General features: G+C 45.7%; 1 protein-coding gene across 2 annotated transcripts in view; it reads right to left on the reverse strand.

Moving 5' to 3' along the window:
• wdfy3 (WD repeat and FYVE domain containing 3) overlaps window positions 1-14,932 on the reverse strand; it is a 98,661-nt gene that overhangs the window by 3,612 nt on the left and 80,117 nt on the right. Inside the window, exons 40-62 of one of the 2 annotated variants that reach the window (XM_086169171.1) lie at window positions 13,260-13,442; window positions 12,368-12,525; window positions 12,191-12,268; window positions 11,578-11,808; window positions 10,901-10,966; window positions 9,834-10,002; window positions 9,557-9,720; window positions 9,312-9,460; window positions 7,914-8,034; window positions 7,683-7,768; window positions 7,510-7,590; window positions 6,579-6,633; window positions 6,372-6,491; window positions 5,926-6,043; window positions 4,791-4,897; window positions 4,208-4,361; window positions 4,037-4,128; window positions 3,432-3,644; window positions 2,835-2,976; window positions 2,298-2,452; window positions 863-1,021; window positions 407-586; window positions 121-303 (exon numbers count right to left, since the gene is read on the reverse strand). In XM_086169171.1, the coding sequence (XP_086025297.1) occupies window positions 121-303; window positions 407-586; window positions 863-1,021; window positions 2,298-2,452; window positions 2,835-2,976; window positions 3,432-3,644; window positions 4,037-4,128; window positions 4,208-4,361; window positions 4,791-4,897; window positions 5,926-6,043; window positions 6,372-6,491; window positions 6,579-6,633; window positions 7,510-7,590; window positions 7,683-7,768; window positions 7,914-8,034; window positions 9,312-9,460; window positions 9,557-9,720; window positions 9,834-10,002; window positions 10,901-10,966; window positions 11,578-11,808; window positions 12,191-12,268; window positions 12,368-12,525; window positions 13,260-13,442 (3,164 nt within the window). The remainder of the gene's footprint in view (window positions 1-120; window positions 304-406; window positions 587-862; window positions 1,022-2,297; window positions 2,453-2,834; window positions 2,977-3,431; window positions 3,645-4,036; window positions 4,129-4,207; window positions 4,362-4,790; window positions 4,898-5,925; window positions 6,044-6,371; window positions 6,492-6,578; window positions 6,634-7,509; window positions 7,591-7,682; window positions 7,769-7,913; window positions 8,035-9,311; window positions 9,461-9,556; window positions 9,721-9,833; window positions 10,003-10,900; window positions 10,967-11,577; window positions 11,809-12,190; window positions 12,269-12,367; window positions 12,526-13,259; window positions 13,443-14,932) is intronic. The other variant, XM_086169172.1, reaches the window with a different exon arrangement.

The raw sequence follows: 14,932 nt of genomic DNA on the forward strand, positions 1-14,932 counted from the left end.
AAAAGCCAGCAGCGAGTGAAAACAGTTTTGTGATGTAAAATGAATTTACCATGACAGAATACATTTCTTAACTTAATTAATAACCCCTTATCTTGGAAAAAAACTGGTGGGAGCGGTTACCCTGACGACGCCGTCCGAGTGTCCCGTGACGATGACGTTCTGCGTGTCCCACTCGTTCATCTCCGACACGCAGCAGCACAGGATCTGCTGGCTGCGTCCCGTGAAGGTGTTGGCGCTGGCGATGGGGCTCCCGTTGATGCTCCACACGTGGATGTAGGTTCCTGCGCATGACACGATATCCCCCTGCACACACACACACACACACACACACACACACACACACACACAGTGTGACGAATTGGAGCCCCCTGTGCGAAGCCGGCTTCACCCGGCGGCGGGTCCTCACCGTCAGCTCGTTGATGCATAGCGCAGAGACCGGCGCCCGGTGTCCCCGCAGCTGCGTGACGAAGGATAGCTTGTTCAGGTCCCAGACGATGCAGGTGCGGTCCCGCGAGCCGCTGACGACGATGTGGTACGCCGACGACGCCGTCAGACACGTCACAACGTCCGTGTGGCCCAGCAGAGCCTACAGCGAGGGAGCGCAGATTGAGACTCAGATGAGTGCTTTAGCATTTCACCGGGGCTAAAGGGAAAGCAGCGTCTAGAAATGAACTCAAGGAAAAATAAACAGGAAACAGGAAGTGTCTCTTTTCCTTTATTTTCTGTTTTCCCAACTAAAGACAGCAAAACAGCGACATCTAGTAGATGGGTGATAGCATAATTAAGTGACACAGCTCTTATAATCACATGACAGCAAGGGCGGTGTGTGTGTGAAAGTGTGTGTGTGTGTGTGTGCTCGTACCTGCTTGAGTGTGAGCGACTTGGCCCTCTCTTTGGAGCTTCCTGTCTCCCAGACGCAGATGGCGGTGCTGGTCCCCCCGGTGATGACCAGCTTCATGTTGGGGCAGATGGCGCACAGGATCTGCCCCCACTCCGAAAGCCCCTCGTACACCACCATCGCCTTGGGGGAAGATGGAGATGAAGCCGGACAGGGGTCACCACACGCACCGCCGTCTACTTCCTCTCATCCCGGAGGTTAAAGAGCTCATTTCTGTCGGAGCCTGAAGTTTTTTTTTTTAGCGTGTGAATGAGTCTAGAGCTGGACTCCCCTTCCACTAACGGACCGGCAGGGGGAGCCACCTGCAGCCACTGACGCGCTCCGATTTCCTGCGGTTTGCGGGTGAAGCAAACCGGCGGAGCAAGTTCGCCGCTGAAAATCGAAACTGACGATTCGCAGGAGAAAAAAAAAAAAAAAAAAAAAGCTACAAGACAAGTCAAACCATAACAACCAGTAAAAAAAAAAAAAAAAAAAAAATCTTTAAACAATCCAAAGTCAAACAACCCAGATGAACAACACGGATACATTACAGACTGGTAGTTACATAATTTTTAAATTATTTACATTTAACGAAGAGATTTTTCAAACTATTTTCTTTTGCTTCTGCAAAAAGCGTTTTTGTCAAAAACAGTGTCCGGTTGTGCTCCTTTATTCAACATCCTTCCCATCTTTGATTTCGAACCACTTTCTCGTTTGGTTGATTTTGTTTTTAGGTTTGTTCACGGCCTTGTTGCAGCATGTTGACCAAATTGATTCTAACTTCAACTTCCAAATTCATGGTGACAGTAGAGGTCCGGCCAATCGTCTCCACCCCTCCAGCATTTTTCTGGATTTTCAGTTGATTTGATTAGAAAATTCCACCCATCTAAAATCACTTAAAATATAACTATAGCATCTTTTGGGTGTCAATCAAGTGATGCAAGTGCACTAATCATTGAGCCCCCTTGTGTATTGATGGTTGGTATCGATTACTTATATTGACTTGTTACTTTGACACTTTATAGTTTTATTTGTATTTCTTATTCTCCCCCTTTTTTTTATACTGTTTATACAATTTCCTACTATTATTTATTATTGGTTTGTTTGACTTGAAACTCTGGCACAACGATTTCCTTCGGGATAAATAAAGTTGTTCTTATTCTTATGCTTATTATTTTTATTATTATTTTTTGGTTTGGAATTCAGTTTTGTACATATTTATTTGTATTTCTTTATCTTTTAAGTTTTATGGTTATGTGTTTAACTATAGTAGGACTTTTTAGGGCTTCCCAAATCCTAGAAAAACAACAAAGTTATTATTTAGCATTTTTTTGCCCTATTTATGTACAAATAAAGTAAACTAAAAGCCTGGACGTCCCGCTGACTGGAGGTGAGACCCCGAGTTCAACCCTCCGCTGACCTTATCCGACTCGTAGTTGGCCAGGCGGCAGCTGAGGTCGGCGTATCCCCAGGCGAAGGTCCGGCTCCACGCCGGGGGAACCAGGACTTTGTTCTGCTCCACGGCCAGGATGCCTTTATCCGTGCAGACGATCTGGCCCACCGGGTCCTTCAGCTCTGGACACACGAAGGGAGAGGAGGAGGAGGAGATGAGCAGGTCTAAGATGATGCATGAAAACTAACCCCCGCAAAAAAATCCAGGAAAGAAGATTTGCTAAAAGTTGACAAAAACTAAAATCAACAGTAGAAATTAATCATAAAAAAAATGGTGAACACAGCAAAAACTGTGCAAATGTGCAAGACAAGCATGAAAATCAACGGGAAAATTTGAAAAAATAATCTGTGAGGACAAATAAAAAAACAATAATTGAATATCAAGAGCAAATCCTGAATATTTCAGATAAAAAAAAAACACTTTCACCAATGCAGGGGCTTGTTGGTGTGTTAGCATGCGCACACATGTGTGTGTGTGTGTATGCGTGTAAGTGTGTGTGCTTACCTTTGACAGGAGCAAGGGAGGGTCTCAGATTGTCCAGGTGATGGAAGAATATCTTGTCGCTGTTGGAGCTCGGAGGGACACTGGCGATGTCACCGTTGGCTTTGCTACGGACTCGTTTGGGTGGGTGGGGCTTCTTAAACAACTAGAACACACACACACACACACACACACAAACAAACATTCGCACAAGTAATTAAACACAAGCAATCACTCACAGACACATACACACTGTTTCCCATGTTTGGTTTGAACACACACTCAAACTTCCCAGTGTGAAGGGACTTCATAAAGGTGTTGGCGCCCTCTAGTGGTCACATTTTTTTTTGTTTTATATCTGTGGCCATTAGTATTTAGTATTTATGAATTTATCTGTCTATCTAAAGCCCTTCATACAAAGGTAGAGCCTGATTCCACCTTAGATGGAAACAAAAAATAGGACAATATTAAATAAAATCCCGTGAAAATGATTGAAAAAAAATGTAGGCGTATTAACCTATCAAACTGAGGCAAATACTCTGGTTTGATCAACAATCAATAATAATCCACGCCCCACACACATCACTACGCCCGCTTTGACTTTGAATCCCCGGTCCCGACCTGTTTGGGGATCTGTCCGAAGTTGTTGATGAAGCCGATGGTGGCCGTCTCCTTCAGCGGGTCGTTGATGTTGTAGATGTCCACCTGGCCCTCGTAGAAGAGGTGGTGGAAGACGTTGACGGCCTCCACCGCCGGCGGGCCCTGCTGCTTGTAGCCGAAGATCAGGTCGATCCACTCGTGCAGGTGGGCCGACACGTAGTCGCACTCCAGAGCCTGGGGGACACCGTTGTTTATTACACGCTGATAATGCGGTTATTACATCGTGCACAGACACTTCATTGCATCAGGGATTAGATCTGTCTCTGTACACTAATAGTTTCAAGAACAGAATTTTGAAATGAGTTCAAGGTCAATAAACAGGTTTTCTTTTTTTCCATCACTTACAGCAAGAAAGTAAAACGAAATGTAAAAAATAAATTCTCTTCAGGCTTCAGGAAGGAATTTTTGAAAGAAAATTCAATTTTTTCATTTTTAATCTTTTTTTTCCCTCAATATTCACTCCAAGCAGTTTTGTTTTTACTGATGTGTAATTAACTCAGAAAATCGTGAAAAACATGTAACGGGGACGTTGAGTGAGCGTCTCCGGGTGCAGGGGGGTCTCTCACCTCCCTGTGGACCCTGATGAACTCCCGGGGGTCCCCCTTGGCCCACGGGGGCAGGATCACGTCCCCAAGCTTGGTGCCGTTCTGCTTGGCACCTGCGTTGTCCCACAGCAGACGGCAGCGTGTTAACTTTGCACTAAACAATTTTGCCCACCGCCCCAAAAAAATACTCACCCAGGTCGAAATTGTTGGAGTTGAGCAGAAACTCAGGCAAGTAGAAGAACTCCGGGATGAGCTCCTTGACGTCGGCCATGTTGTGCTTGGAGGCGGAGAGCCAGGCCTCGCGGACGCTGTGGAACATCCGGTCGGCCAAGTCGAAGTGACCACCCTGTTAATGACACGCGCACACACACACACACACACACACACACACACACACACACTCCTCAGTGGCGTGTCAGGCATTTGGGCCGGAGAGCAGAGTCCAATGACTAATGACACAAACTAAAAGTATGGAGGCAGGCCAACTTTAATACATACTATGTGTGTGTGTGTGTGTGTGTGTGTGTGTGTGTGTTAGATGTTCTCCGTCCACACTAATTATTCTACTCCACTTACAATATGACCAGTTCTTCAGGAAGTCAGTCGTGTGTTGTAATAAATGCTGTAATGACCCTGTTATTACCCCTTTCTCAAGTAATCAAAGCATGTTATTCAGTCCTTAGAGGCTAAATGTTTCAGAAATGGGAAAAAAACACTTATTAAAAGACTGCAGCTGAGAAGAAACAACAAACGTGAGGTCGAGGAGGAGCCGGACCTGGAGTCTGAGGAAGATCTGGGTGAAAGGCTCCATCCGAACCAGATAGGAGGCCACGATCATGGCTGAGGAGTAGTGGGTGCCGTAGTGGTAGGCGGGGGTCTCGCCTGGGTTGACACACACACACACACACACACACACACACACACACGTACAGAATACAGACAACGTCAAACATGTGGGTAATTCTGAATCCACTTGCGCTTTAGCTGTGGAAACATTTTAGACCAAGTCCATTTTTCCCTATTCCTGTATGGAGAAGCACTTCAGCATTTGTGACACATATATTACACATGACTGATTTTTACAACTAACTTTTTTGACTTATCATGGTGCATGATTAATATTTTGTTGTTTAAATGTAGTCACGTACTATATGTCATAGATGATGTTGTATTTATTGTATAAAAGCAGAGCGCATTGCGCAAATGTAGTTTTTCTCCTGCCCTTTACACAGATGAACATATTGACAGATGTTAGTGTATACATCTCTTATTTTACACTTGATTTCTTAACTTATTTTATTGTATTTTAATGTTACCTCCATTTTATATATTCATTTTTATTTTCATTTATTTATAGATGATATGCTAGCCCATGTGCCCTCCTCTTGCCCCTCGGGGACAAATAAAGTTACCCTGATTGTGATACGTCGGTGACCTGAGCAGGCTGGCTGGCTGGCTAGCTAGCCGGCTAGCCTTTCGAAACTCCGGATCCCGATGGCGCCTAGCAAGACGGCATCTCCATCGGCCGAAATCTTCTTGCTCCTCCTGCTCCACCATCTCTCCCTCCACCAAAAATCCATCTCCGACATCCAGCTCCAACACTTGCCTCCTCACAGCAGCACGACACTCAGCTGCACACCGGCGAAGCCCCTCCAGCTTGTCCCTGGACTGGCGCTCATCGCAACACTCTCCAATTTGGACTTCTTCCCAATAATTCTGTGTATGTTCTTTTCCCTCTGTTTTTTTTTACTTGTGAAGCGTCTTTGAGTGTCATGAAAAGCGCTATAAAAATCCCATGTATTATTATTATTATTATTATACCTGGCTATTTTGTACTGTTAGTAGGAGCTGTTAACATACGTATGTGTGTGTGTGTGTGTGTGTGTGTGTGTGTGTGTGCGCGCTCCTACCATTGGGGTCCTCCCAGTCCTTGTACCTCTTCTTGTACTGGGTGAGCCGGTCGTCGGTCTGAGCCCCCATGGGCTTGGCCAGGTTCCTGAAGGTCTTGGGGTTGTTCAGGTCCAGCTCCTGCGGTAGGAAACGCAACGCACGTGTGTGTTAGCGATGGGATGATGGCGGCCGTAAGTGGACACACTCATAGATATGTACACTGTTCGGGGGTTGAAGGGGCTCTGCAGCCAATCCCAGCTGTCTATGGGCTAAGAGGCGGGTTTAAGCCAGACAGGTCACTTTTCAATAATAGACACATCTTACTGTGTTATAACTGTTATAAACAGAGAGGAGCATCTCTCTTTTTTTTTTAAAATCGGATCGCAGCAAAACGTTCAATTCGGACCGGGAACCGGCCAATCAGGATCGGAGCGTCCGTCTGGGCGTGTGAGCGCGGGATACTCGCCTCCGAGTCGAAGTCGGCCAGGATCCAGGGGAAGACGGGGTACTGCATCAGGTCGTTGTAGGATCGCCCCGCCAGCGTGTTGAGATGCATCAGATACTGGAAGTTGCTGATCTCTCCTCGCTGGAAAAATGGGGATGCAAGGGGTTAAAGATGAAGGTCCAAGTCGCGGAACCGACCGATGATCGAACGGGGCCGTCGCATCCTTACCTCCCACCTCTGGGTGACAGATTTCTCGCCAACCAGCGTGCTGAGGAGCCCCGACCTGACGGAGAGGACGTTCGCTTTAACACTGACTTTTTGCTTTTCACAAATAATCATCAAAAAAAAAAAAAAACAAAGTACAGAATTTGGGAAAAAAAAAATTAACTTCTAGTATTTTTCATAATTTTGTGAGAGCCTATGTTGCTTTGTAGCTTTGTTGATTGCAAGAGAAATTCTTGCAGACTTTCCTCCAAATAATAATTATTATTACTTTTTTTGGGGGGGGGGGGTGTTTTCTGTTGGTTAACTTGTAACTTTTAGACTTTTGAGCAGATTTTTGAAATGGTGTTAATCAGCACCCCTTAACATAACAAAATAAGAGTGTACTGAATATAAATATTTACGGAAAAACCATGTATGCAAAATATTGAATTTGAGAATTTTAACTGCTTTTCTGGTCAGAAAAAGGTGTAGGTGATATTTTGCGAATTTTTCCAGGTTGTTTAGTGCAAATATATGATACTGATGTTTGAGTTTGTGGAGTTTATTTTTTCATTTTCTTTTATATATAAACATATATATATGTATATATATATATATGTATGTTGAGAGAAAGAGAGAAGGATTTATGCAATTTGTCACTTTTATTGTTTTAATTTTATTGTTTCTTTTTCATTTTTATATGCCTGTATGGTGTTGAGTGAGGCACCTTAAATATAGTGTGTTATCATTTTATTTGATGATATTATAAGTACATAAATACAATATTTCACTGATTTCTTGTCTTTTATGACAACGTTCTCCAACCACCTTCCTGATATTTGTATAGGATTGTATGAATATCCTGTATGAATGGATGTTAAATGATTGTTTAAATTTCTTTCGAAATATTCCTTTCGAAATAGCACCCGGGGGTTGGGAAAAGGGGCGCTCTCACCCCTGCTCGACGCTGGTGTTGGGTCTCTGTCCGGAGACGGACTCTGAGCTGTCAGCCAGTGAAGGCACCACCGCCAGGAACCTGCAGGACAAACAGATTTCTTAGAAACAACAAAAAAAACAAAACAATAAACTCATCTCTTCCACAAGCCCTGTTGGGTTCTGATTGTGTACCTTTGGTAGACCTTGTTGCGGACTCCTTTCTGGAAAGCTAACAGGTAATTCCTTCCATCCGCAGAGAAAACTTCCACCGCCATGGGCTGCAGGATCACAAAACACACACACACACACACACAGATCCACTGAGCAGCTGTGATGCCTAAGGCTTCTGAATGCTTTACACTAAGGGGTATGAGTGTGTTTCTGTGTGTGTGTGTGTGTGTGTGTGTGTGTGCCTGCACTAACCTGCAGCAGGTAGCGTCTCTTGTGCACTTCCTTGATGTCCTCGTAGGCGAAGATGCTGCAGGTTCTCTTCAGCTGGCTCTGGCCCTGTCGTGCTCCCCGTGGGATGATGGCCTCGTGCAAACTACGCGCGCACGTGCAAATAGACACAGACAGACACACATGCACACACCGTAAATTGTTGAAATAGCTGTCATTTTTGACAAATGTATTGACAAATGTATTGATGTGTTGTTTTTCTTTCACTCCTCAGTGATACATAATACTCCATAATACATTTTATTTAAACACAGTTGCCTTCAGAAGCCTTTCACCAACCTATGATTAAAAGTTCTTATCATAATCATTTATTTTTTATAGTCAAACGTGAGTCACTCGATTGCGTTTGCTTTTTGTTTTGTCTTTTTAATCCAAAGAAAATTATCTGCGAGAGAAAATGAAAACACTGATAAGAGCTACCTCGGGAGGAAATGGGAGTCCCGCTCCTGGCTGTTGCCGTCGGCAACCTTTCAAAAAATATCCATAAATATGTAAAATCTCTGCAGCTCTGAGGCCTTCTCGTATTTATATCCCTGAGTGTGCTCCCTCGGCAGCCATGACATCATCCCGCCATGCATGATTTCATCCCCTGCCTGAGAGAGGGGGGGGCAAATATTGGCTGCAGTGCAGGACGGTCCCTGGGCGGAGGATTTCACGGAGGAACACCTGAGGCGGAGGCTGCGGCGTTCACCGGCCGCGCATTCGTAAAAGAGCTTGGGATAGGTGACGCCTCAGCTCGAGGAAAGCCGCACCCTTCGCGGTTACCCGTGTTTGTTTCCCCGAGCTGTCTGCACGCGGAAACTACCTGGGGATGTCATGTGACTTTGCTTTACTTGTGCTGTCACCCGGACATGATGGGATGGAACTGCATCGCATCCACTAAAACTAGGGCAGCATCTGCTGCGGGGACGAAAAACCAGCCCCACCGGACGTGCCGTGACGGTTTTGGCCGCAGTTCCCCGCAGCGCCACAGGGGGCAGCACAGATAGCGGCGTATCGCCTTTTGGGTTGAACACAATACCAGAAGGCTGTTAGATAACCTCGATGAAGAGTTGGATTTGTCCTGGATTCATCAACTGGCCCAACTGTCACGCTTTAAAAATGCTTGTTTTGTAAATGGAGTTTGGTTACCGTCAAGCGGACGTATGATTGTGTGTTAGTTTTGTTTCGGTGACAATGAGAGAGATGGGATTCGAACAGCGAGTCAAAGCGGTGTCAAAATAAAGCCTATCCCTATTCTTAAAATGCAATTTCCTCTCTTGGATCCCCCGCGGACGTAGATTGATCCGTTTGCCAGGTTACAAAACCTGTTACATGTTACAAGTGTAGTTCAAATGTTTTATGACAGCTGGCGGGGCCTACTTGGCGGGCAGCGTGTCGATGTCCCTGATCTCCCTGGACACCGTCATGGTGTAGCCGTCGATGACGTAGAAGTGCTCCTTCCCGAACAGCAGCAGCCCCTCGCTGGTGTCGAGGCCCTGCACGCGGGCGCAGCGATACATATGCTGGATCTGGAGCCAGAGACGGGCAGAGGGGAGTTATGATAATAATTCGCAGATTTATGCATGAAACTTGCAGTTGGTTCGGTCCTGCCCTGCCCCCCCCACCTTCTCCCCCTCCTCCAGGAGGCGCAGCAGCGAGGTGTTGTCGGTCCTCTGCTCCTCCTCGGGGCCTCCAGACTCCAGCAGCTGCTCCTGTAACTGCTCCTGACTCTCCTCATCGGCGCCGTCCGCCGTGGACCGGGACCTCTTGAGGGGAGCCTTCACCAGGCCTGGGGAATCAGCAATTAAGTCAGAGAACTACAAACATGGCGCCGGGTCACATGATGCACTCATCATGCACTCAGCAGTTGGCAACACCGAGGGGGAGGGGGGGGGGGCTGACCTTTGACCCTGGCGATGGTGTCTTCCCCGTGCTCGGGCTCGTGCTGGGCCGTCTCGCCCTCGGTGCTGTGTTCCACCGAGTGCTGGTACATGCCCGGGTTCCCCGACAGCAGGCGCATGTAATACTCTTTGCTGTCGTAGCTGATGGCACGCCGGTACCGCAGGGGCTTCTGGAGACGGGACGGATGGACGAGGGGGCGTTAGCTCTAACTGAGACAGCTCTAACTCGATCAATCAATTAGATGACGGGTCTGGAAACGCTCTAACTGAGACAGAACTTGATCGATCGATTAGATGACGGGTCTGTAAACGTGAGATGGTAGAGAAAATTCTCCTGGGATGTTTACGGTCACATAAGGGCAAGGAAAACACAAAATACACTCAGTCCTGCCTCGACCGATTGATTCAAATCCATCGCTGGTTAATCAATACCACTGCTGATCGACTTTACTTTTGACATTAATTGATTACTTGCTGACTGGGTTCCTGCTGATACGCGTTATTTTGACCACAAGTAAGTTAAATACACAGTTTATACTCATGTTGTGCTGCCACCTAGTGGCCGGGGGGTGTAACTGCAGCACGCCCCCCCGCTGCGCAACCTGACAAAGACGCTCGGCTTTTACTTCCTTCCGGCTGACTCTGTGCTCTGATGCTGCGACCGGACATTTTGCATCAGAACATAACCGATGTGTCGGGCGGCGCCGATTTCGACCGATTGTGTACCGAAGGGCCGGGAACTAATCAATACCGCGATTAGCTGTCGCGTGTCTGGCGAGAGAACATCATGACATCCTCAGATCTAAGATCTAAACTTTTTTTTGGAGACAGAGAATGTGATGGCCCGTTTTGTCATTGAACCACAAACACCTAAATATTCAAAATACAGAGCCAGAGGAAACAACCTGAGAACACACACTGGTTGCTGGGTGAGTTTCTAACAGGAAGCTCCACTGCAAACCCACAGGTCCATTTATATTTCAGACTAAGCTTGTAGTTTTCTGCTCCGGGTGGTTAGTTATGGGATTATTATCATGCAGCGATTCAGCGTGGCCATGACACTGATACCTGGGGAGTGTGTCGGCCCCGGGCCCAAGGGGAGGCCACCAGGGGCACCAGAGGGGGGCAGAGGGACTGTGGTGGGGGGAAGGAACAGATGCTAGATTAGATTTTCCAAGGAAAAATGACATTGATTATTCATCAAAACCGTTTTGCCTCTTCGGTGATGGTTGTCTTTCAATCTGGACTGATGTTTTTCTCACTCATTTTGAAGCTATTTACAAAGGGGCACCGTTACTGTCCCCTGAGGGAGAAAGAAAGAGGGGTCACTGCGCTAAAGCTAAGCTAAGCTAAGTGAAAACACATCACACCAGCTATGATTTGGCCCTGTTGCGAAATAATGGAGCGTTGTCCTCAGATCACACTTGACTCTCTCAAACTGTGTCCTTCAACTGGGAGACTTTGTGGCGCCTTCCAGTGGCTGCGACCAACATGGAGACGGACCCCAGGGTGAAAAGTTAACGAACCCCAAATAATGAACTACAATCTTTGTAGGCTTCCTTGAGGGTTGGGAGGTGGCTGTTTATTTCACCACTTCTTTTCACCAAGTCAAAAAACACATCAAATCTTTGAAACCTCACTTTTTTCTCAGACCGTTTTTTGTCCTCTAAATGTAAAAAGGAACCGGATCGCGGCTGATAATGTCGTGCGTTGGTTACCATGGCAACAAGGGGGGGGGGGGGTACCTGTGCCGAGGTGGTGGTGGTCTCGGTGTCAGGGATGTAGGGGTAGTGGATGTAGAACATGTCGTTGCGGACCATCTTCTTCCTCATGCGACACGGACCCTCCGTCATCTCCAGCACGAACTTGTCCAGGTGGGAGCCGATGGGGGGGCCCCAGAGGCCCCGCTCCCGCAGCAGCTCGTACTCCTTGCACCCCCACTCCTCCGTCACGTACTTCAGGGCGTTCTGCTGCCGCTGGGGAGGGACGGGAGGAGGGGGGGGGATGGTGCGAGGCACGGCGTTGATGCGTCACTTCCAATAAAATGCTATATTCGCATTGAAAAATCCAGTGAAATCGTAGATCTTCCTGGACCGGACGATCCGACAAGCGACCGGGAAACCGACAAGGCAGTCGCGGGCCGGTATCCGTGTTTATTATGGTCTGGCTTGGTCCATGGTTTACACTTGAAACCAGAGTGGATCCAAGGAGACCAACAATGACTTGAGGATTCTGAGGTCTCCTCACAGATAAGTAGAGTTTAATAAATGACCCTGTTTGGGTTCTCGGGGCTTTCCGACCGTCCAGGAAATGACGACCAAAGGTCTGATTGATGAGATCGCATCCAGAGTGTCCTACCTCCTGGTACTCCTTGTACTGCATGGCCACCAGGTCTCGAACCACCGCGATGTGCGTGAACATCCACTGGAACGTCTCCTGGGGTTGTAGAGGACAGGTAATCACATGCGATGGGCACGAATTTTGTGTGTGTGTGTGTGTGTGTGTGTGTGTGTGTGTGTGTGTGTGTGTGTGTACCTGTGCCGAGAGGCTATTCCTGTTCAGGCTGTTCTCCTTCTTGTTGCGCCGCACGCCCGTCAGCTTTGACAGTCCAAAGCCGCTGCTGACCCTGGACAGTTTGGACTGCGTTGCCGGGGTGACCGCCTCTCCACGACTGATGTACTTCTTCTCGTGAACTGTGTGGTAGTGTGAGGGTTTTGTTTGTTTTTTTTTACTAATTATGAGACTTAGTTATAATCAAATTCTTTTTAAAGTAATGAACCATGACAAACAATATTGGGATTTTATCATCTTACTTTTTAGCAAATTTTCAACTCTATAACTGCTCTTATTTGGCATCTGGACAAATATAATGAATATATATATATATATATATATATATATACATATGCATAAATCAGTCACTCCCATTACTTTAAAGGAAATTTAACAAGCAATGAATATATATCTATCTATCTATATATAGATAGATATATATATATGCATATATACATATGCATAAATCAGTCACTCCCATTACTTTAAAGGAAATTTAACAACCAATGAAGCAAATGCAAAATTTAATGAATGCATTATTTGCAATAAAAAATGTATTGAAGGCATTGCCCGCAAAGTAAAATGCGATTTATTTTAAGAATTAATAGCCAATTATGGATTGCTATCATTCCAGTAATGCAGTAATGATAACAGCTGATGTGGGAATCCTTAGGGACGGTCTAATTCCTGGAGCAGTAAGTGCTCTCCAGTGAGGTTCTAATGCAACAAAACGTTTGTTTCCAGTAAATAGGGCGCCCCTTAGCGCCCACTTGGAAACCCCAACCATCAGTTCTGTGAGCTCATGCGCTAAAAATGCACTCCCTTTGCCGCTGGCAGGATGGTTTTTGGGTCCGCCATCGGCGGTGTCTCTCACCCAGGTGGTTCTGCCAGCTCTTGAGGGCGGGCTCCTCCAGGGCGGGCCGCGCCGTCACGATGTCCACGTGTCCTCGGTCGTTGCAGGGCAGCGACACTTTGAAGATGTCCTCTAGCATCTGCCGCTTGCTGTGCATCAGCTCCGTCCACACGCGGTTCACCGCCTTCAGCAGCAGCTGCCGCCCTGCACGGGGAGGGGGGGCATTTTTAACGACTCGGTAAGGGGGGAGGATCCCAAAGACAATATCTCTTTCTGAGATATTTGGATTACTGTTAAACCTCTGCGAAACTGACTGGCATCACAAATGAATCCCGTGGAGGGACTCTCGGGACATAATTCCATGACGTGCACTGTTGTATACATTTAAAACTAGACTTTCTATTTCAAATATACAGTCAGTTCAATGGGAGTAAAACATCTACTGACGGTTTGTCTTTAAATACAGACGTCATCACTTTGTTGCCACCTGACATAAATCTGACACATGATAAACCATTGTTTCTCAAATAGCGGCGCAGAGTATTAACTTTATGGTGTTGCGTTTTTTGCACCGAGGATGTGCACCCACGGCACAGAGCAGGACATTTGAAGTGCAGGGAACAAACCCTCAAGAGACACCATGGTAAAATATTTGACAGGGATGATAAGAAAGGCGGTGAGAGAGGGACATAATGAGACAAACGAAAGCTTAGATGAGGTAATAAGACGAAGTGTATGTAGTGCTTGGCTGTGACTTAGAGACGAGGAGAGACCGATGTCTAAAAAAAAGGCCGGCATCCGAGTTAATGTTGCTGATCAATTTGAGTTTATTTATTATTATTTTATTTTATTTTATTTTATTTTTCAGTATCAAATCGCTTAGTCCAGGGGTGGGCAATTATTTTGGCTGGCAGGCCACATTTCTGACTTAATTTTTATGCACGGGACAACTCCGTATCATGTAAATTGAACAAACTGCAATTTAAATATTTACATTTTTTGCCCCACAATGACATTATTTTGTATGTAATCATCCAAACAAAATTAAACAAAAGGAAAACATAATGAGCTTCTAATTCAAAACTGATTGATTATACTGAAATATTAAAAGAAAATAGTAAAAGAATAAAAAAATAGCACGGATAAAAAAAGCACAATGGGCCGGATGTGGACTGCGGGCCGTAAAATGCCCAGGTCTGGTTTAGTCGGTCAAAAAATGTTTTTTGTTTAAATTAGGATTTAATATTTTTTCGAATTTCAGGCAAATTGATGCACTTATAATCTTCTGTTACAGACTAAAAACAATGCTACTAAAGTTATTCTTTGTTGCAAGTTGATCGCTCTTGCTTTCTTTTTTTTTCTTTTTTCTGTGTGTGTGTGTGTGTGTGTGTGTGTGTGTGTGTGTGTGTGTGTGTGTGTGTGTGCGTGTGTGTGTGTTTACCTTCACCAACAGGGTGAAGGTAAACAAGGTAAACTGATGTCAAGGTTATTTTTTTTAAATGATCTCTTTCTGCTGTTCAGTTGATGATGTAATGATAAGGGGACATTTGTTTTTACTTAAAATTAACTTTGCTATGATTGACATCTCACTGTAAATTGAGACCTTTGATGCTATATTGACATCCATAATGTCAAACTAATGTCAGTCATGTTAATTTGAAATTGTTACGATGGTAAACCAACATTGCTATCAC

This window comes from Fistularia commersonii, chromosome 22, assembly GCF_037954325.1.
Source record: "Fistularia commersonii isolate RoL2024-O1a breed Wild chromosome 22, RoL_Fcom_v1.0, whole genome shotgun sequence".
NCBI lineage: Eukaryota > Metazoa > Chordata > Actinopteri > Syngnathiformes > Fistulariidae > Fistularia > Fistularia commersonii.